General features: G+C 33.6%; 1 protein-coding gene across 1 annotated transcript; it reads right to left on the minus strand.

The window, feature by feature from the left end:
• Positions 1–18,466: 18,466 nt before the first annotated feature.
• Positions 18,467–22,279, minus strand: LOC143612533 (origin of replication complex subunit 5-like). Its single transcript, XM_077086499.1, has 4 exons — positions 21,363–22,279; positions 19,885–20,301; positions 18,682–19,003; positions 18,467–18,600 (listed from the first exon to the last, which is right to left on the minus strand). The coding sequence occupies exons 1-4, from the start codon at positions 22,175–22,177 to the stop codon at positions 18,550–18,552; spliced, it is 1,605 nt and encodes a 534-aa protein (XP_076942614.1). The 5' UTR covers positions 22,178–22,279; the 3' UTR covers positions 18,467–18,549.
• Positions 22,280–23,401: the final 1,122 nt, after the last annotated feature.

Below are 23,401 nucleotides of genomic sequence, written 5' to 3' on the forward strand. Positions count from 1 at the left end.
CTCGATAAGTGAAGCTCGGGCTCGTTTAGTAAACAAGCTTACTTTTAGGCTTGAGCTCGGGCTCGGGCTTGATCGAGCTTTTTAACTAGCCGATCTTGAATAGTTTACGAGCAGCTCGGCTCGTTTGCACCCCTACTAACCAGTAAGTAGTAAGTGGTTGATGTTTATTCATAGAAAAAAAAAAAAAAACTTTTTTTTCTTTAGGTTCTCTCACTGCAACTAAGGCAGCAGTGGAAGAATTTAATAACTTGCATTTAAGAGAGAGAAAAAGAGAGCCTAACATGTGGGTGTGAGAGAAAAGAAGAAGAAGCTGCTGCTTACTGTTTAGAGAATTTGTGGTTGGATGTGAATATGGAGATTTGATGAAGTGTTTTGCATCAATTTTTAATGTGAATATGAACCAAAAATATAAACACTGGTTTGAATTAAATTAGTTGACTGAACTATTGTGTTATCAAGAATATTGGTAATCAACTTAAAATTTATTTTTAGTTTTATATATAACATATATTAGGAGTTGTATCAGATACAAACTAAAAAGATACAAGCTAAAAAAGTCCGTGCAAAGCGTACGAAGGGAGGAAAGAAAAACGCATGGTGGCAATTTGGTAATTTCACACAAAATTACAATGCAACGCGAAATGTAATTAGAATAATTTTAATTCGCTATAGTATTTACAAGTAGCATGATTTTATTACACTAGTTAAATAATAACGTAATTTTATTACACTACAATTTTACAAGTATCATAGTTTTATTACACCGCTTGTTAAATTATAGCGTAATTTTATTACGCTACTTGTAAATGTCATAACGTAATAAAAATACTCTATTAGCATTTTGTGATATAATGTAATTACCAAATTGCCACCGCACCCAATATATATGTTGGAATATATTAATTAGAACTTGTATAAGTGATAGGTTTGTTTATGTTCATGAGTTTACCGGAACTGGATAAGTGAAGCTAGGCTCGGGTTCTTGTACTTAGGATCGAACTCGTTTACACCACTAAATACTTTTAAGCTATTACAAATGAAAAAAAATAAATAAATTTGAACAAAAGTTATACTTTAAAAACTTTTATATTGGTTTGAAATAAATATTTTACATAGCTTTGTTTAGGCTCGTAAGTCTACCATAGTTCGATAAGTGAAGCTAGGTTCAGGCTCTTGTGCTTACGGTCGAGCTCGTTTACATAGGTAAATGTTTTATAGTTATTACAACTAAAAATAAAATATGTTTTTTTGAACTTGGTGTTTGTGGGATTTTATGGCTTAGTTTTACCTAATGAAACACGGAAGTTTGATGATACTTGCTGGTTCAAATTTGGTGAACTAATTCATCAAGAAATTATAAAAATCAAGTTTTAATATTTCAAATATGAAGTGTTTCTCTAGGTAACCAATATTTCACCCTTCTACTTTTACTTATAAATCACTCAACAATGAACCATGCCAAATTGCTCAAGACATTTGAATATGGAACTATGGATATAGTTTTAGGTGACACGGAATTATTATTTAATTCATTTTATATCTTATTTAGGATTTCTAATATCATTCATAACACGGGAGGGTCTAAAGAGGGTGTGATCACGACAAATTTATAAACAAATTGATATAACTCACCAACTTACAAACACACAGAAAATTAATATTGAATAACTCTTAATATTATATGGAGGAAATATAACTCGTGTTTATGTTGATGAAACCTAACTCAAATACATCTCGTGTTCTATAATGTCTAATCATGACTCAGTTTATACAAAGTAACATAACTTGCTAGCAAATACATTACCAATCATAATTACAAAACAATTAGGAAACATTATTGTAATTAGAAAACATAACCAACTATGACCGACTTGTCATTATTGGTCTCTCAAGTTCATTGACTTATGACTTGTAGTTCGAAATTACGTCCGAGAAACCTTACCTTACCTGAAAGCTCTCACTGAAACTTCGTTAAATGCTGAATATACTTTATATTAAGATTGATGAAATGTAATTTAATTACTCGTACCTTCTTTATAAATATAAATATGTTTTGGTTCATTGCATATTTGTTGTTTTGATTAAATAGTTGTATTTGTATAAATTATTACAATAAGAAAACTTGTATAAAAGCATATCAATTAGATAAGTTTGTAATCATTAAAAGGTTTTAACTTGTAAAATTGATGATATATAGCCACTTGTGGTGACATTTACGTGCACACGTAAATGTCACCACAAGTGGCTATATATTAAAACACGTAAATGTCACCACAAGTGGCTATATATCATCAATTTTACAAGTTAAAACCTTTTAATGATTACAAACTACGTAAATGTCACCACAAGTGGCTATATATCATCAATTTTATAAGTTAAAACCTTTTAATGATTACAAACTTTTCATAATATAGGCACGTATAATGGTTAATGTTTCTCAATTACTATGCATAAAATTGGAAATGGCTCTTGTGACTACATGACCTTAACGTGGCGAGACGTTTTCCACCTCCGGCACGAATGCCCTTATTTTGATTTTGTTTAATCTTTTGATCCCTTTCATCTTTTGGCATCCGTAGCATAGGTGCAATCCTACATCAGGTAAGTGTTTTTCTAGTTTTATGTGTAGAGATCGAAGTCTATTGTAATGATTAAATAATGTTTATATTAATAAAAGAAGAAAAAAAGTAAAACACATGATTGATTCTTTGACTAGCCCCAAAAGCCGTCGTTGAGAAAACGTCCAAACCTAAAAAAGCTCAAAAACACCCCCACCTTGTAACGGTGTGGCCCGACATTTTTGGAGGAAACGATTGGAGGGTGACGCCTATGAATGAGGTATGTACCTTACCGATGTCGATTCGAAATTTTCCGATCTTAAATTTTTCAATCCTGATATTCTTAAAATCTTGGTACCAGTACCGATACTAATACCGAGATGCTCGTTTAAGTTTGTTATTTATACCGATATCTGATACCATTTACTCCTCCCTGATTACAAAAATGCCTTATTGCATATTTGCTTCATCGTTTGATCACTTTTATGTAGCTTACACGTGTTATCTACTCCTCTGTTTGTAATCAAATATTCTGCTGCTACAAAAGAAAACCATGTCCGGTATCACAATTTTGAGGAATAAAATCAGGGGTTGACTTATTATTATATAACCTATTTATTAACCCACAAACCAACAAATATTTATAAAGGTCAGCTCCTGCATTTTATATGCATAGAAATGATAATAACAAATAAAAGTCAACTCTCTGAACCTTATATTTAAATCAGTCAAAAGTCAACACTCTCCCTATCTTGCCTTAGTTTCTGAAATCTTATATGAATTGAAGTTTGAGCCTTGAGATAAGGCTGAGGGGTGTGGGGCTTCAGCGGGGGCGCGAGAGCCCCTCCGCTCGCGCCCCCAGGCGCGAGCACCACACCACCGAGGCGCGAGAGGGGCGCGAGAGGGGCGCGAGCGCGGAAAACAAGGCGGGCGCAAGGTGGGTCGCGGGAGGCATATGGCGTAAAGGTGGCTTGGGAATGCGTGAAAGAGCTGTTGGACCATTTAACATAGCCGTTGGGCTCATAATTTAATAAAAAAAAAAGTTTTTTCTTCCTATATATAACCAATTTCATATAAATCAATTACCACAACTTCAAAAAAAAACCCAAAATCAACCCATCTTCATAATTTTTTTTTTAAAAATAATGTCGTCATACTCGTCTGATTCCGACTCCTCCGAAGAGGATGATTTGCTTCTTCATGTAGGGGGGAGTTTTGACCGCAACCGTGGTCAATCTCTTGCAAAATCAAGCCCATCAACCTCGACTCCCGAGGGTTAGAGCACCACCTCGTGATCGTGATCGATCGGGTGCTAACGATATTTTGATTAGGCATTATTTTAGCCCTCAACCGGTATATGCGGAGTCGGATTTTCGAACTCGTTTCCGAATGAGCAGGCAATTGTTCATGCGTATAGCAAGTGATTTAGAGGCACGGTATCCCTTTTTTCAACAAAGGGAGGATGCTAGGGGTCTCCCCGGTTTTACCCCTCTTCAAAAATGCACGGCTGCTATCCGTCAATTAGCGTACGGCATCTCGTCGGACGCTTTGGATGAGTATTTACAGATGTCGAAAAGGGTTGCACGTGAATCCCTTCATTTTTTCTGCCAAGGTAAAAAACATTAATTTTACTTTTTATTAAATATTTATTACATTTTGTAATGTATATTGTACGTAGGAGTCATATCGACTTACGCTCGGAGATATCTGCGTAAACCTACAATGTATGACATCCAACGCATATATGAGGTGCACGCAGAAAAACATGGTTTTCCTGGGATGCTAGGTAGCATCGATTGTACGCATGTTGGATGGGCTATGTGTCCAACGGCTTGGCGAGGTCAGTTCCACCGTGGTGATCATGAAGGGCCGACCCTTATACTTGAGGCGGCGGTGTCACATGATCTTTGGTTTTGGCATGCTTTTTTTGGTGTTGCTGGGTCAAATAACGATCTTAATGTTATCGATCAGTCAAATTTGATCAACGACCTTATCGACGGGGTTGAACCACCTCAATCTTTTGTTGCAAATGGAGAACTCTTCAAGTACGGGTACTATCTGGTCGATGGTATTTACAACGAATGGGCTTTGTTAGTTCAAGCTTTTACAGATCCAATCGCCGACAAACGGAAGTATTTTACGAAGAAGCAAGAGTCTGCTAGAAAAGATATTGAAAGAGCTTTTGGAGCTATAAAAAAACAATATTATGTTCTGGCGAACCCGATACGTTATTGGACTCGGGAGAGGATAACGGACGTTGTCTACACGTGTCTGATCCTACACAACATGACGTTAGAAGACGAGGGCAAAGCTATCTGCCAAAACTACCAAGGTGACATTCCGCCACAACCGTCCACAATCAGTGATCAACAAAAACTTCACAACATAGCAAATATCAAGAGCCGTGAGATACACGGGGAGCTTCGACATGAGTTGGTTGAACATTTGTGGGAGAGGCGACCCGATGATCTTGTATTAGATTGGTAGAATTATTAAGTATTATTGTTTGTTTAATTTTTAGTATGTTTTTTTTGTAATTTGAATTTTAAAAAAAATGTGTGTTTTTTTTTATAATTTATGAGTTTTTTTAATAATACGTTTTTTGAATATATTTATAAAAAAATAAAAAAAAAATCCGCTGGAGCCCCTGCTCGCGCCCCTCCACACCAGGGCCGGGGGCTCCAACACCCATCTTATCCAGTTTCTCTCTCTGCCACACGTCACAATATTATTGGCTGGAGCCCCCACTCGCGCCCCCGTTAGAGCCCCTCACACCCCTCAGCCTAATGATTGATGATTCTGAGAGGCTTTTGTTGTTTGTACTTTATGCTTTAAAACTTGTACATTTGAGAAGACCATTGATGGCCTTTTCATATTTATTTATTAAGAAATTCTGAAAATAGTTTAAAATAGGAGATAGAAATTGAAAATAATTCTTAAAAATTTCAAATTCTAAAATAGTCCCTCCAAATCCATTGGATCCGACGCTTTGGGAATCCATCCGATGGATTTCATTACCCACTCAGAAATTGCCAAGTGTCCTACTACTCACCTATCAAGTTGATTTTCCCTTCAAATTAATCGGTCCAAATAATGTTAGGATGAAAATCATCTCCTCTAAAACCATCTCCCAGATAACTTTCATGTTGTTTTTATCTCTTACGTAAGATTTCAAAAAAGCTGATTTATTTGTTTTTTGATTCATCTTCTCTGGTAAACTTCAAGTGAATTTGGTCTTTTGACATAAAACCCATATTCATCTTCATCTTCTTCATCTTCATATTCATCTTCCGGCCATGAACGTAAAACCCACTTTCTGGCCGCCGCCGCCGCCACCACCGTCACTCCACCGCCGGCAAAAACACACCTCAAAAACCACCACTACTCCACCCGTCGGCAAAAATCCACCACCACCACTCCACCCGTTGTTTTTATCTCTTACGTGAGATTTCAAAAAAGCTGATTTTTTTGTTTTTTGAAATTCATCTTCTCAGATAAACTTCAAGTGAATTTGGTCTTTTGACATAAAACCCATATTCATCTTCATCTTCCGGCCATGAACGTAAAACCCACTTTCCGGCCGCCGCCACCACCACCGTCACTCCACCACCGACACACCTCAAAAACCACCACTACTCCACCCGTCGGCAAAAACCCACCACCACCACTCCACCTGCCCGGTGGAGTGGTGGTGGTGGGTTTTTGCCGACGGGTGGAGTAGTGGTGGTTTTTGAGGTGTGTTTTTGCCGGCGGTGGAGTGACGGTGGTGGTGGCGGCGGCGGGAAAGTGGGTTTTACGTTCATGGCCGGAAGACCCCGGGTGGAGTGGTGGTGGTGGGTTTTTGCTGACGGGTGGAGTAGTGGTGGTTTTTGAGGTGTGTTTTTGCCGGCGGTGGAGTGACGGTGGTGGCGGCGGCGGCCGGAAAGTGGGTTTTACGTTCATGGCCGGAAGATGAAGATGAAAAAGATGAAGATGAAGATGAATACGGTTTATGGTTTAAGATACAAATCATCTGCAGAGACGAAACTCGCTTGAAATACATCTCCTTGGATGTATTTCAAAAAAACACAAAACTCATCTTTATTTGAAAACCAACGTTGGAGATGAAAGCAAGGGGAAAGGAAGCTGGGGAGATGGTTTTAAGAGGAGATGGTTTTCATCACAAGACTATCTGGACCAATCAGTTTGAGGGGAAAATCAATTGGGTAGGTGGGTAGTGGAATACGTGGTATTTTCTTAGTGGCTGGTGAAACCATCGGATTTGTTCAAAATCTATCGGCTTCGATTGATTTAGGTGGACTAAGTCTGAAATGTTAGATTTTCAAGGACTATTATGGGAATCTCTCTCTTCTTTAGGATCATTTTCAGAATTTTCCCTTATTTATTTTATTTTTAGATACCATAAACATTTTTATCTTTACATTACTAGCAAATGCTTATTTTATTATTATTTCTTTATACGTTTATGACAATATACAGAGGGTTGAATATGAACCTCTAAATATATAGCGTGCATTAGCTTTATATATATATATATATATATATATATATTCTATTATAGGGAATCCAATGTAATTGTGTTTTAGTTGTTTTCGTTGTATAAAAAGTTTGGATATAAAGACTTTAATATGAATGCTCTTATACAACTAAGTGTATGTATACACTATATATATATATATAGGGGAATGATATTTTGAGAACCATGTTGAGTTATAAGAACTTAAGAACTTTCATTCTAGACCACACATTTAATTAAATGAATTGGAATAGTTGAGATTAAATGTGCCAAAAAAGTCAAAATAGGAGAGAGAATAAATATGTAACTGATTACACTAACTTTTACGTCCGTTACACATGTGTAAAATATCGACTCGGTGCGTAAAAAATTCTGTAATTTTTTTTACGTGTATGTAACCTACATATATTACGCATGTGTAAAAAAAATTCGAAAAAAAAAATTCATTACACTGAGTTCTTTCGAGTTCTTAAAACTCAAAGGGGTTCTCATTTAAAATCTTCTCTCTCTGTATATATATATATATATATACCATTAGGTATGAACTCGGCACTGGACTGACATGGTGTTGTAAAAATCGGGACTAGGTGCTGATTAATCGATGACTAATCCCAATTAATCGCTAATCCCTACCCCACCGCCCGACTAGAGACTAGCGATTACTACAACACTGCGAAACAGTACAAAATCGTACTGGTACCAAAAATGCTCAGTACATTACAGTATACGAAGGCAACAAATTGGTAATATACTAGTACGCACCAATCCTGAAACCTCAAAAAGTAGATACTGAATCTATAACAAAAAAACCCAGTACGATACAGATGCCCGATATCATTTGCTCATTCTAATGACCATTACGTTTGACCTGCAACATATTTTATATATGTTGTAGAGATATGAATACAACGAGTAGTATTAAATTTGATTTTAAGCAAGTTCTTTCCTTATTTAAAATATATAAAAACCACGTAACTCCATAAATTGATATAACGTGGAGAATTTGAGAAACTGGAATATAAAAGGCACATGCTAACCATACACCACCACCTTATGTAGACACCATGCATCATCTGTACGGCTTATATTGTGCTATACGAGTTGTATAGGTTCGGCTTTATTCTAGACATCGTTGACCATTAAATATATGAGTGGTATAGATGTATTTGAGTCATATAGGCTTATGCGAGTCATATGATTCATCCACGGAGAACTATGTGGTGCATATTGTATTATTCGATATGTCAAGGTCTAAACGGCTCGTATAGGCTTATACAAGACGTATAGACGGGTCAAGCTGCAAGTATGATGTTTTTGTACCATTTTCGTGCACAATTCAACTCGTGTAGGCCCTATAAACTCGTATAGACCCTGATGAGTTGGTTTCTACAAGAAGGGGTTGGTATCTGGTTATCACATCCCATCTAATATTTGTAACATGTTCTCACAATCCATTTACACACCTAATGCAACACCATGATTTTCGAAATAATGAATTTATAAATAAAACCCACCAAAAACAAAATGATTACCGTTTACAATAATATTAAAAGTTGTATAATAATCGTTGTAGTCATGTTATCTTAAATCTTAAATATATATAAACGAAACCTTTAAAAGCTCTCTGGTTAATTCCTACATCCTCTCAAGCCACCAGATTGTTTATTTATAACTGAAGGCTTCTCACGTATTTGACCCGAATTCACAGGCATGGGTCTCACCAAACCCAGATAACCCTTAAACAGTTTATAGCATCTCATTATATTGAAAATTAATCTTACCAAATATTTGATATGAAAATTTTATAAAATGTGGATATAACTAAAAATCAATATCTATTTTTTTTAAAACGATATTATTTATAATTAAGAAATAATTTTATAGTAAAAAAAAAATAATTGGCTCATGCGTCTCACCAAACCCATATAGTTTTTAAACAGGCTATAACCTCTAATTTATTTGTGAAGCCCTTTCTTAATCAAATTGTAAGTATATTATTAACTCCATTGCAATAAATAAAATTAAAAAAAAAGATATCTATCTACCTATTCTAATAAATTAAAATAATTGTAGACACTTGTTATCTTTTGGTTAACTCTCACAACTCTTTTCTTTCCAAAACTAAGATCTTAATTATTCACTTTCCTTTAATCCTTTTATACACACACACACACACACACGTTTTTATAAAAATAAATATTAACATATTATTTTACTATATATTTCAAAATACTTTGTGAAATTCAAAAATCAACAACAAACCATGTTTGTCAAAGATTGAAAATAATATAATTTCAAATGTTATCATTAACATATTGTACTAGGTATATTGTAGAAGATTTTAAGAAAAACAAAACTCGAATATGCTTTCATTTTACAAAGTTATTTTTTAATCATTAAATTATAAATGTATGCCTAAAAGTCGATCCATTTTTTTAAAATCAATCAATTTATCTATTATCATTATTGTTGTTGTTGTTGTTGTAAATCGTCATATAAATTTATAAATTATTTTTTTTGAACGACTAATTTGGATCGCTCACGGACCACTGGAGTATCATTGTGCCAGCAGTGGTACCACGCGATCATATCCACTACCAAGTCACCAATTCAGGAGGAAACTCGATATTTGAGAAAACCCCCTCTTGTGAGATTCGAACACAGGACCTTATGGTCACTAAGTCTTATCCCACCACCAAAATACCATTGGACTAGAAGTCCTTTTGGAATAAATCTATCCTTTTGGTATAAATATATCCTTTTGGTATAAATTTATAAATTATAAGTTATATATCCATGCTTTAATCTATCCATTTATTTTTCGGTTAATTTAGTAAACTATATGTATGCTAAAAATGCAAAGATAGTATATACCAATCACTTTTAGACATAACAAAGTTTATCATATTTAATTTCTTCGTATTTTTATCAATGATTGTTTTTGTGGAACTTAAATTTGATTTTTAAAGGTCAAAGATGGTAAATAAATTGTTTGGTACAAGTTAACTACATTTAGGATCAAAATTTGTTACATGTCAAAAATGGGAAATATGAGTATTTTTAAAAAGTTTAGGAATGCAGATAGATTTATCATCAAATTTGTTACGGGTTCAAAGTGTTGACTTGAAAATGTCAGGCGGATGAAAGTTAGAACTTTAAACATGATTTGGGTTTCAAAATTAATTTCAAGTGCATTTTTGGAGGTAATCAAAAGGTTCAGGATTTAACAAATTGACTATTTTTCCTCGACTATTAAAATTTAAGAAAAGATTGTGAACACTTTCGAGATGCCACCCCCGTACCTATCAATGCTTCTAACTAAATTTGCAATATTTGTGTAAGCATTAACTTTTCCTTCAATGGTGATCAGAACGTTGTATGGGAAGCATGCCATGCAAAACTATGCTTAAATTAAGCAAAATATTCACAAAATTGAATGAGTTAACATGTTATTTTTTATGTTGTCATTATGACAAAGTTGAGAAGCTCCCTGAAACTTACCAAAATCTTTTTCATGGTGTAGCTCGGAAAAACATAGTTCATGAAAAACATCCGTCGTTACAATTTAATGTTCTCATTTCCTTCAATGGGTGGTAAATTGATAAATATATCAATAAAAGTAACACTTATTTTGTATTTAGCCTGAGTGATTAGAACTACTATTGTATGAGAAGTCTTATTCCTGAAATTGGTTAGTAACCAAAATTCTTTTAATTATACATATATGACACTGAGAATGAAATTTTTAATAGAAAGAGCGTTAGCAAGTACATTTTTGCGCGTGCATTTTTTATTAAGTTTATTTAAAATTCATTTTTGTGATATAAATAAAATAATTTATGTACACAGAGTATAGATACAAGTATAGATGTAATACATTTTTTTCATATACATTATATAATTATTTGCTTTAATTGTAATTTTATAATTTGGATAATATCGTGTGTAACACGGGTTCTAAAGCTAGTATATATTATAAACGAAAAATAAAAATACCCATATAACACGGAGGATAATACTTAGTTTTATATAATAAAGTTTGATTGAAACTAATAATTCGATTTTAAGAAATTTTGGGAAGGGAAGTATAAAAATCCACCGAAAAAGAATTAATACTATGACAAATATGATAGGAGTTACAGATGTGCGTTTACATATATTATATAATAATAATAATAATAATAATAATAATAATAGTAATTGTATTAAACAATTTTATGACCCCACAACCTTATACGAGCTCCATCACTCTTCCATAATGCTTTATGAAAACCATTCAGAAACATTTATTTTTCACATTTTTAAAGGTTAATATAACTCAAGTCTAAAACATTTATTTATTTATTTATCAATAAACTAGTTTTTTTTTTGAACTTGAATAACTAATTTTTTTCACCTAAAATCCTTTTAATAAACAAGTATTGACATTTAAAAACTAAATTATCATTTAAAATGCATGATAAATATATTTCATTGTCACACCCCGACCAATGAAGGCGGAAACGTCGAGGCGCGACATGATTGCTCATTGCACAATGACACTATAAAGTTACAATATTTAAACAACTCATTTAAATCCATATCATCATAAATAACACAACAATTGTTCATACAAAATGCCAAATAGATAGATAAACAAATAACTTGTTATTTTATTTTCTAATATCCTAAAGCCAAGATAATAAGTTTCTTCAAGTAATCCAATCAAGCTAACATCAAACCTGTAACATTGCATAAAATAGAGTTTGTCGACACGAAGGTTGGTGAGCAATTTTCATAGTTTTGGACAATAACTATATAGTATGAAATCCACAACTAGTATATGAAAACAATAAATAATAGCAACAATTTAGATAATAAAACCGTCAATAAGAATACATTGACGACAATAATGAAATCGTCAATAAGAATACATTGACGGCACCTTTCTATATGGGGATACCATATATACTCGGAATTAACGTATGATCATACTTTGATGAGGCTACCCGCCTTAGCATTCAAGAGGCTACCCGCCTTAGCATTCAAGAATTTGCACATAATCATGTAAAGCATATAACACCAAATCGAGCATTTATATAAGTAAACATATACAATACGTGTTGTGGTTTAAGACTCAAGTATAAATCATTTGAATTTGAATAAGTATGCAATGCCACCCCCAAAACGAAAGATGGAAAACGGGGGATGAAAAAGTACTCACATTAACAAGTAACTTGAAAGATAGTGTCGTGAATAATCGGAGAGATCGGTTTAACGAGCAAGACCTGTATTAAACGGGTCTCGTGTTAGTAGGTAGTCTTGGAAGGGTTTAAAATAAAATACATGACAAATAAAGTAAATAAATAAAGTTTAGGATTTAAAATGTAAATATTTGAGAAATTAAAGAAATGAGTTTTGTAAAATAAGTTTACTCGAAACCGGGTCTCGGTATTCTATTCATTAGTTTTTTTTTTTTTACTCAACCTATGTTAAGTAATAATGTGGGTTAAAATGCGATATTGCAAAACCCTTGGTTATAAGAATACCAAAACGAGGTTTAAACGAGTGTTCGGGTTTTTCGGTTCAAGACTTGATAATTGACCAAGCTCACAGTTAACTTCCCAATAATAAATGTTATGAGATAACTCAATAAAATCAAAATAGACTTAACCAAGTATGTAGTTCTATTGTGAAGAACCTTAACATTCGTTAAGCGAGTATACGACCTTATCGGTTCAAACTTGTTATAAGATCAAGTTGGTTACCGACATGCCAAGTATGTTTAGAAATTAACTAAAATTGATTTAAAATATAATCTTGAAGAAAAATATGAGTTTTGGTGGCTAAAAACACACTTGTGTGTCTTAAGCGAGTGAACTCGGTTTAGTTCGGTTTTTGGTTCGGTCCTTGACTCGGAATAAGACCGAGGATGGTTACCACATACCCAATTACCATGGAACTTGTAAAATAACTTATAAATAATAATACTCAAGTTTTACATTCAAAAAGTTAACAATAAAGCTTTTAAACAAAAGTTCGGTTTTTGGTTCGGTCCTTGACTCGGAATAAGACCGAGGATGGTTACCACATACCCAATTATCATGGAACTTGTAAAATAACTTATAAATAATAATACTTAAGTTTTACATTCAAAAAGTTAACAATAATGCTTTTAAACAAAAGTTCGGTTTTTGGTTCGGTTCTCAACTCGGGATGAAACCGATGCTAGTCACCACATATCCAATACCATGGAACTTGACAAATATGACCAATAAACTAAAATATGTAGAAGTTAAGCAAGTATAACAAGTTATATGGTTAGATTTGTTAAATATATAAACAAGGACTACAAAGTCCTCCATGTAACCTTGCCTTACTAGCCTGACATTTCAACCGGCCGAGACCGGAGAAATGAAAGACCGAAGGTAAACAAGGAGTGTATATTATATATATGTTGTAACATCAAGCTTTAAGTATTGAGAAGTTAGTTAAAATGAAAGATTAGCTTATGAAGAACAACCTTAGAATTCAAAAATTTGAGAGAGAAATGAAGAAATGAGCAAGCACAAATGAAGAAGATGGGTGTGTATATATAGGGTAAGTTGAATGGGTCTTTCATAAAGGATGTTTCATGAAAATGGGTTGGTTATAGACCCAAGAAAGCACAAACTACAAATGGGTCCTTCAAGTCTCCATTTTGGTAGTTTTAGTCCCTGGAGTTCGTTTTGAGCGTTTTCGGGGAATTTTAAGAACCGAAAAGGGTGTTTTTTTTTTATCCAACAACTATAAAACAAATATTTAACATACAATTCATCATTTTGATAATATCAAAAGGTTCGGGATACAAAACGGGTCGGGTTTACATTAAGAATACAAGTATAAAATAACCCGAAATTGACAAATGTCACATTCATAGTCTTGGTAGTGACACTATTATTCTCCAACTTTTTAAATGTCACATACCAAAGGTATGAAGAGACAACATATCAAAACATTTTATAAATTTTATAAAATTCAAAATAATTTACTCTTATGTCTTTATAATAGTGCTTTCATTTAAACTTTAAAGTCTGATAATTAATAGAAGGTTGAAAATGTAGTTGAGATAGTAGACTGTGACATCATTATACTGAGTTAAAAGCTTGCTTATGATTTAGGTGTCAAGTTTTTATACACCCTTTTGTTGTTTTTAAATAGTACTTTATTTATTAACTTTTGTCGGTAAAACGTTAAGAAACAATTTATGGGTTCCTAGAGCTTAAACTCGAGCTACTAGTGAGCTATCCGAGCTTGAACACGACACGCATATAACAACCATAATTATATAAGCACATTAACATAACAAAATCTTCAAGTATTCACTTAATCCATTACAACCAGAAGTGTAGATCACATGCCATGTGCAATCTATTAATGTTAATTCATGGTATGTTTGGTTGAAAAAAATATAAACAAATAAAGGAAAATTAATGGAGTTCATAATAAGTTTATCAAACCAACTTGATTTTGTTATTGATAATAGTGAGGTTTAAATATATGAAGATGAAAGCGGTTACAAGCTACAAATATAAAATAATAAAGACAGAATAAAAACTTATTAAACATATTCAAACTATCTAAATATAAACGACAGTTACATTATTTTAAATATTAGATTTGTATGAACTATTTAGAGAAAAACTGTTAATGGTTATGTCTGTAATAGTTCACACACAAAACGTTGATAATCAATAGTTATATCAAGTCATTAGTGCCATTTAGAAATAGAGTACAACCAAATCAATCCGTTTATATATGAATGATTGAAACTGTTGATCAAAACCAATGCTGTTCAAGCAAATGTTTTTTCAACAATCAAAGTACACATGCCTTGTCATCGAGCCCGAGCTTGATCCTTGTATGGGAAGCTTTTTCGACTTCTATTTATTAAGTTAACACTTCAAAGTTGAACTCGAGCTGAGCGTTGTCTCGTTTAAGATGCTAAACGAGCTTGAGCTGAGCTTAAGCTTCTTTAAGGTTTTTCTTAAAATGTATGAAAACAATAAAAATGTATATAAGTTAATTAATAAATAATAAACAAGCCGAGCCCGGGCTTGAAAAAAAAACTCACAAACCGAGCTCGAGCTTTAGAAAAAGAGTTCGAAATGAACCGAGCTCGAGCTCAAGCCCTCATAAGTCGAAACGAGCCGAGTTCAAGCCAGCTCGGGTAATAGGCCGGGCAGGGCATACGATTTTACAAACGGATACGGGCTTGGGATTAGCAACACCCAGCCCAAACCCGGCCCACTGTGAGGGATTTGGATGCATATATTTTAAAATGAATGTTGAAAATTTAAGTTATTTATCAAGTTTCTTAAGATATTCTTAACCATAGCAATAGTTACACATTTCTACAACTGTATACACTTTGTAAAGTAAAACGTATTTATTTATTTTTAATAAACATGAAATAATAGTAAAAGTCAGATTTTATTGAGAAGAAGACAAAATAAAATATAAAGATTAGCCAATAAGCTAATAGTGGAGTGGTAGTGTATCACGAGTTACCAAGTTTCATATACATCTCGCATCAAACAGATTCAAAATTTATTTATTTTTATTTTTAACTTAAGCTTAAATGCTTTCATATACATTAATTTGACACTTTTGTTGAACCCGAGCTATTAGCGAGTTATTCAAGCTTGAGCCCAAGCAAGTTATTTGAGCTTGAGCCCGAGCTATTAGTGATTTATTCAAGCTTGAACCCGTGCTATTAGCAAGTTATTCAAGCGTGCATTCGGCAAGTATATAACAACCATAGTTATATAAACACATTACCATAATAATTTCTACAAGTGTCACTTATTCCATTTAAACTAGAAGTTCAGATCACATGCCATGTGCAGTCTATAAATATTACTTCATGGTATGTTTGGTTGAAAAAGCAGTTAAGTACAATCAAACAGAGAAAAAAAATGGAGTTCACACATGAAACTTTGATAATCAGTAATTATATCAAGTCCGTTAGACTACGTGTAGCAGAGGGCTACAAATGAGAAGGGGGGGGGGGGGGGGGTTGACACATGACAACACGTCAGCAAATGAACAGTTTCATTTTTAGGGGTGTAATGGTGTTCTAGCCCCCATCTTATATATATATACTAGGCGGGTGCCCGCGCGATACAGCGGGAAACATATACCTTGGTAATCATGTAACAAGTTTATGGGTGTTCGTTGTTTGATTTAAAACCGTAAAACCATTCAAGCTGGTCAATGGCTTGATTTTACGGTTAATTTTTTCCATTAACTTCTGGCCGGTCATTTTTGGTTTTCGACGAAAACCCGTTGCTAACGGTTATGCCCATGGTTTATGTTTGGCCTTCATACTTTTTGTGAAGCCGTTACAAATTCATACAACATTAATTTAAGTTGATTTTATTGCTTTGTTTTTGTAATGTGAGTTGTATAAATGGAGGACTAAATTTATAATTTCATAATTTATAAACTAAAACATAACATGAGTTATACTTTAATGCATATTTATGTGTTTAAATATTTTATTGATTTATAGTTAAATATTTGAATTGTACAATAATGCTTTAGTAATTTGTACATTATAACCGTACCTCATTATAGAATAAATTTTATATGGAAATGTCGACAAAAATAAGTACGATGTAATGGTAAACTCTGTTTTTTCCTTAAACGTAATATATTTAGAGATATAGAAAAAAAATAAGAAAATATATAAACCTGTTAAATACATGAGTAAAGATGAGGGGTAAAAGTTGTAACAATTTCTTAAATTTACAAAAGGTTAGTAAAGTTTAAGAGTCAATTTTGTAACTATTTTCTAACAAATTGAATTTACGTAGAACATATTTTGTAATGGACAACTTTGCCCCTATGCTACATGCTTTATAGGGTGTACATAAAGCTTTGAATATTGTAAATTACTTAAAAACCTAGTGTCTTAATTTGCCCATGAGTGCTACATTATATATAGTATAGACGGATGGTCGTGCGATGCGGCGTGAAACGAAAATGCTAGTAATCATGTAAAAATTACGGATGTTCAAGGTTCGTTTGAAACCTTAAAAACGTTTAAACCGATCATCACTTTTGGTCAGCTAGTTTCAGAATGTTCAAACCATAGCAAACAGTTTGGTTTATGCTTTATACTGAAAATTGGCCATATAAAACCGAGCCGGTCGGTAAACTTATTTTTGAAGCTCAATGTGTAAAACCAAACCATTAGTAACGATTTAATTTGAATTTTCAACGATTCAGTTTCGGTTTTCAATGAAAAAATATGAACCGACGGTTTGACTTATTGCTTAACTTAGAAGCTGTTAAAACTGAATTGTGAACACATACGTAACATCCTAATTTTAATTTGAATAAACTATAGCGATACCATACCCAAATTAAAGACAATAAAATGCTCATTTTTATGGTGTAATTTTCTTAAAAGAATATTAACATATGAAAAAGTTACAGCCGCTGGAAAATCGTTGGTGGGAAGTTTGTTAACAATTAAATTTAAAAGAAATACATTAGTAAAGATGAAGGTCCAAAGTTGTAACTAATTTTTAAATTTACAAAAACTGAGTAAAGTTGAGAGGGTAATATTATAACTATTTATAGACATATTTTTTAATGGACAAGTTTGTCCTTATCTTACATGCTATATAGTGTGTGCATTATACATTATAAGTTGTAAATTACTTAAAAAAGAGATGTCTTAATTTGCCTATGACTTATGTATTATATATAGTATAGATATATATATATATAACATACTAACATAATAATATTAACCCAAAAAAACTCACCACGACGACAAGTTCATGTCCCCCCCCACCCCACCCACCCCATCACACCTCTCATTGCCTGGGGGAGGGGGGGTTCTCGCCACATATCGCCCCATTTTGTAGCCCATTACGCATAGTCTTGTATACATGAATGATTGAAACTGTTGATCAGAACCAATCCTGTTCAAGCAAATGCTTTTTCAACAATCAAGTACGCATGCCTTATCAGCAGCTAAGTCTCAACTAGCGGTGCAAACGAGCCTAGCTTTTTCGAGCCCGAGGCGAGCCCGGGCCTAAAATAAAGCTCATTTAGTTGTCGAACCCGACCTCGAGCGTCATATGGGAAGTTCTTTCCACTTCTATGTATTAACTTAACACTTCACAATCGAGCTTGATCCGAGCTTAAGCTTGTTTAAGGTTTTTTTCAAAATATATATAAAAAATAATAGCTTGAGAAAAAAACTCACGAGCCGAGCTTTAAAAAAAGAGCTCGAAACAAGCTTGAGCTCGATCCCTTGTAAGACAATTCAAGCTGAGCTCGAGCCTGGTCGAGGTCGGAGTCTCAACCAATAACCAACCACCTTTCCACAAAAGTTGGTCATTACCTGGTGTTCATAAAAAGGTTCTTAAGATACAAAAGTCGAATCATGAAACGTTTACATTTGTTAACAGAGAATGTAACCAGCTTTCGGTTCGCATTCTATCTTCGGTACAAATACTTTGAAAGCGGGAACTTCAAACTCCTTGCAACCTGCACATAAAACAAAAGTTAAATAAACCAACAGGCAAAAATGTTTAAAAACTATCATCAAAATAAGTTAATGAATATTACTTTTAATGCGAGATCCTCGCTAACAGTGGACCGATAACGAGTGGATCCTTCTAGTGGACAACTCCCACCTTTAGTTATAAAATTAGCATTGCAGAGGCTTGATACTTGCAGTAGAATATCAGACATGAGATTGCTTTCACCAAAATCCGAGTCTAAACCGGTTGTTTCTAGTGAATCTTCATCGTTTTCAAGTGAATATTCTTCACTTGATGCGATACACTGGAAAATAGCTAATAATCTCTCCAATGGAAAACTTCCAGGGCCTTTCATGAACCGTTCTTGCTCTGCAGCTTCCTTTAAATCCCTTGATTTTTCGGAAGTCCTGAAAATTATGAGTAGTTAAAGATTCAGCCACTAAAATACGGAAACATAAAGAAAATATACAGTATGCTGTAGTAGAAGTAGGGCTATTCAAAAAGCTCGAGGCTCGAAACTCGGGCTCGTGGCTCGCTCGATAAAAGCTCGAATAAAACTAGCTAAAAAAACTTAATTTAAAACATCCTAGCTGATTTCGCTCATTTTTGTAGGCTCGGCTCGTTGGCTCGATCTTAAGCTCGTTTAACTTCAAAATCGAGATACAGCCTAGCTGATTTGCCTTGTTTAACTTCGAGCCCGTGCTCGAAACCAACCTGGCTCGACTCGGCCCTAAGTAGAAGTAGTAAAATACACACTGCACAAAGTAGATACAAGTGTTACATCCTTTCACGAATTTAGCAACTAACTTTATATTGGATGCAAAATAGACACCAACGACAACTGATTATGAACCTAGCAACCAACCTCATTGTAAATGATTATACGTGCAAAAATCGCTGCTGTCGCATTGACTGATGTCATGAGAGCCACATCATCATTCATCAGATAACATGTATGAAAAAAATGCTTATGTGAAAAGAATTATTAATAAAATAAATTCATTTACAAGTTTGAAAAATGATGAGATTTTTAAAAATTCAAAATTTCAAAAAACAATTATGAAATGTCATGTTAAATTTTTTCTTGGTATTGCTTGAAAGGTAAATTGTTAATTTCCCACATTCCGGTTCGTTTCCGTTCCGTGTGTCCTGTTTTTATAATGCGGAAATTTGTATGCAAAACAGAGATAAGAAATGAAACTGGCTTAAGTGGAAACAAAAATAAAACAAGTCATGAATTATGATATCACACTACTTAATAATATCAAGAACTTATAAAGGAACTCACTTTCTTTTCTTTTTTTGATTGGCAGGACCACCAGTTGAATCAAAGAATGATGCATCAAGGGTAGCAGGGTTTCTAGAAGCAAGAAACGCAGAAATGAGAAGATATTTTGCAGAAGTCGACATATGGAAATCGATATCATCAATAGAATCATTTCCAAGTTTCTTCAAGCTGTTTTTTCTTTTCAGACTGTTTGTAATTCCCGCTTCTACAGATGGCTGAGAAGTGACTTTAAATATCTCATTCAGAGCAGGACCGATATGAGGCTGAAGACAAGTATACAACTTTCTCTTGATTTCCTCATTAGGGATAACATCTAAATCGTCTAACGGCTCACGGTATTTCTTGTATAATGGTGATAACGCAATAGATAACTCATCAAGCCTTCTTGTTACTCGACAGAAAGGCTTCAATACCACACTGTGTAACATAAGATCCATGATCAAAAAACAATATTTTAGTTATCACATCGTGCACATTAAAATTCAAACGAAAAGGTATACCGTATAATACAACTTTAGATGTTAACTCCTTAACAATAATAATATCAAGTTTTAAATACTTAGAAGGTGTCTGAATGACAAAGTGATTAGTGCAATTTGAAGAATCAGAATAAAATAATAAAATAATCACAATCGATTTACCACAAAACAGCTTCACACATGCTACTCCAAATCTAGCTATTTTGTCATCGGCAATAGGAAAATAAGATTCATTAGCACATTTACAAGAATGCTCAAAACTGATAATTTTGTCTCAATGTAAACACACATCCAAACACCCTCATGTAATTATACTTAATCGTCAAAGAGCAATTAAGCAAGTAAGCAACATGATAAATTATAAAACTTTTATGAGGTGCAATTATGGCTGTAAATGAAACGAACCAAACAAGTTCATGTTCGTTGGTTAAGCTTTATTCGGACAAGCGAACGGTCCACGCATACCTAACCGAACAGAATTTCTGGTTCGTGTTGGTTCATTAAGGAAATGAACTTGTTCGTGAACGTGTCACGAACACAAATGAGCATAAGCAATGTTTTATTTGTTTGACTAACCGAGAATGGTTAGTGTCAACAATTACTTCCGACTACCAAGTTTGTGTTGGTGTTTTTTTTTAATATTCATATGTTAATGTTACATATAAATTAATCACATAATACTTGTATATATTTTTTGTTTTATAGTTAATAATTTTGCTTAAATCTATATAATAAGATTAGAAAAGTCATTAAAAAATATTCAAAACTTTTAATGAACAAACATAAACGGACATAAACGAACACCTTATCGAACGTTCATGAACACAGTTGAACGAACATCCCTTCTGTTCGTATTCGTGCTTGTTCATTTAGTTAATCGAACGAAATTCCTTGTTTATGCTCGTTCATTTATTAAACGAACAAGTATAAACGAACTTCCCATTGAACAGTTCATGAACCCCTAGGTGAAACATGTAAAAAATAAACTATATCACTCACTCAAGAAACGCTGATCGGAGTTTTAGGTTGGCTTGATTTCTCATGAATATCTGCCTGAGACCATCTTCTGTATAATCAGGAAAATAAACGTGTACCGGGTCAACAAAACCAGTATCCGAATGGTACGTATCAAACGATGAACCACTAATAAAAATCAAACCAACATCAGGAACCTTCAAGACATCATGAAGCTTAAACAAAAGAGGCAATATGACACCACTCTTATCCCAATCCCTAACAAGCTCCAAACTATCAAATATCAAGTAGACCATACTTCCATTAACACATCCTTCCAACTTCTTTGACCCCTTCAAACCGTCCACAACTGTCATCAATGCTTCTTTTAATAAATTAACGAAATCCGCAGGCTTTTCGCATTTCTTCGCACTGGAATAATCATTAGTTTCAGTTCTTCTATGAAGCAAAAGCTGGTTGAGTATATTATCAAAAAGTTGGCGTGCACCGTAACAAGTCCTGCAGCTTGAGTAGACAAATGGCCGGTTTAAGTGTTTGAAAACCTGGAGAATAGTACTGGTTTTACCAGTCGATGCGCCACCGTAAACAAATAACGGAGACACAGGAGAATTCACCGGCCCGAGAAAGCGTAAAATTTCAAGGATCTGGTTTCGTCTTCCTGGTAGACTAGAAACTAAACCGTCAAGAGTTAGTGGTTCTTGTGCTCCGAACACGAGATCACAAAGAGTAAGCGGTGGAAGATTATTGCCTTTTGTGGCGTTTTCTTTTGCATTCGGGGTGTTGGTTGACGACAACCTCGTTGTCCTCCTTGTAACATTTGGGATTTCTTCTTTGCTCATTGTTTTTCTTCGAAGAAACAAGCTAGCAAAACTTCAATCGAGTGAGTATACTATCAAACAAGAAAAAATATTTGGTTAGAGCATTTTAATGTATGTATGAAACACTCAGGTATGCGTGACAATAGAACTTTCGATCCAATCTGTAAAAGTTATACATGAGAATTTAGCATATCTCTAAACTAAGAGCATGTTTGGGATTGATTTTGAAAAATGCTTATTGGCTTATTGGCTTTTTCAAAAAGCCATTTTAAAAAGCCAAGATTTGGGGCTTTTGAAAAACTGTTTTTTAACCCTTTAAAAAAGCTAAAATAAAAAAGATTTTTTACCAAACACATTTTAACTTATTGGCCTTTTGAAAACACCAATAAGCATTTTTCAAACTCAATCCGAAACATGCTCTAAGACATTAACTTTAAAGCCAATAAAACCACATGAATAACTTAAAAGTAATCAATTGGCCCGGCATCAAAATGTTAAATACTTTAAAGTTTAAACCATTAAAATCACTTGAATAAAATTGAGAGTATTCACATGATTTTAGAAAAAAAAAAACATCAAAATGTTAAATAGTAAACACTATATACAACTTTTTAACATTTACTTATGTTGCAATTTATAGCTCTCCATGTTTACCTCCCTTACACTGAAACCAATAAAACTTGCAGACAATATCTAACTTACAATTAGTGCAGGGTTCGGCTCAGTTCGGTTATTAGCCTAAACCGAAACCATAACCAAAGTTGTCAGTTTTTCTATTTTTTTAACCAATCAATTTCGGTTCGGTTTATTCAGTTAATATATCGTTTTTGGATCGATTAATTTCAGTCAATAACCAAAGCCAAACTTGAGCTAAATTTTTTGCTTGTAAATACATGAAATAAAAGCTATATGAAAATACAAATGGTTCGGTTAACCGAGGGTACAAAAAACCGAATTGGTGATATGAAAGCATTGCAGCTTAAATTAGGTAGAAGTGATGAGATCAAATATGTGATAAATCGTATGGAATGAATTTAATTCATTCATAAGGAATACAACGAGAACTGGAAATCAATCAATTAAGCAGATTATCAGAAGCATACCTTAAACAGCCGTTCGATTAAACACTAACAGGAGAGTAATAGGCTTGCTTTAATCTATCAATTTTGATCCATCGTTCCAGTTTCTATCGAATCGAATGGAATGAATGAAACCCTAATTTTAATTGGGGATCCGTATTTTCCC

Source organism: Bidens hawaiensis, unplaced genomic scaffold (genome assembly GCF_021521415.1).
Source record: "Bidens hawaiensis isolate Kalapana, Puna unplaced genomic scaffold, B.hawaiensis_p1.1 tig00002236_1, whole genome shotgun sequence".
In the NCBI taxonomy this organism is placed as follows: Eukaryota; Viridiplantae; Streptophyta; class Magnoliopsida; order Asterales; family Asteraceae; genus Bidens; species Bidens hawaiensis.

What these genes read in the sequence shown, in the direction of transcription:
- LOC143612533 (XM_077086499.1), bottom strand. Translation starts at nt 22,177, where the DNA reads ATGAGCAAAGAAGAAATCCCAAATGTTACAAGGAGGACAACGAGGTTG. An exon ending in AATCAAAAAAAGAAAAGAAA is followed by an intron (nt 19,004 to 19,884) that starts GTGAGTTCCTTT and finishes CATAATTTTCAG; the next exon opens with GACTTCCGAAAAATCAAGGG. An exon ending in GCGAGGATCTCGCATTAAAA is followed by an intron (nt 18,601 to 18,681) that starts GTAATATTCATT and finishes TTTTATGTGCAG; the next exon opens with GTTGCAAGGAGTTTGAAGTT.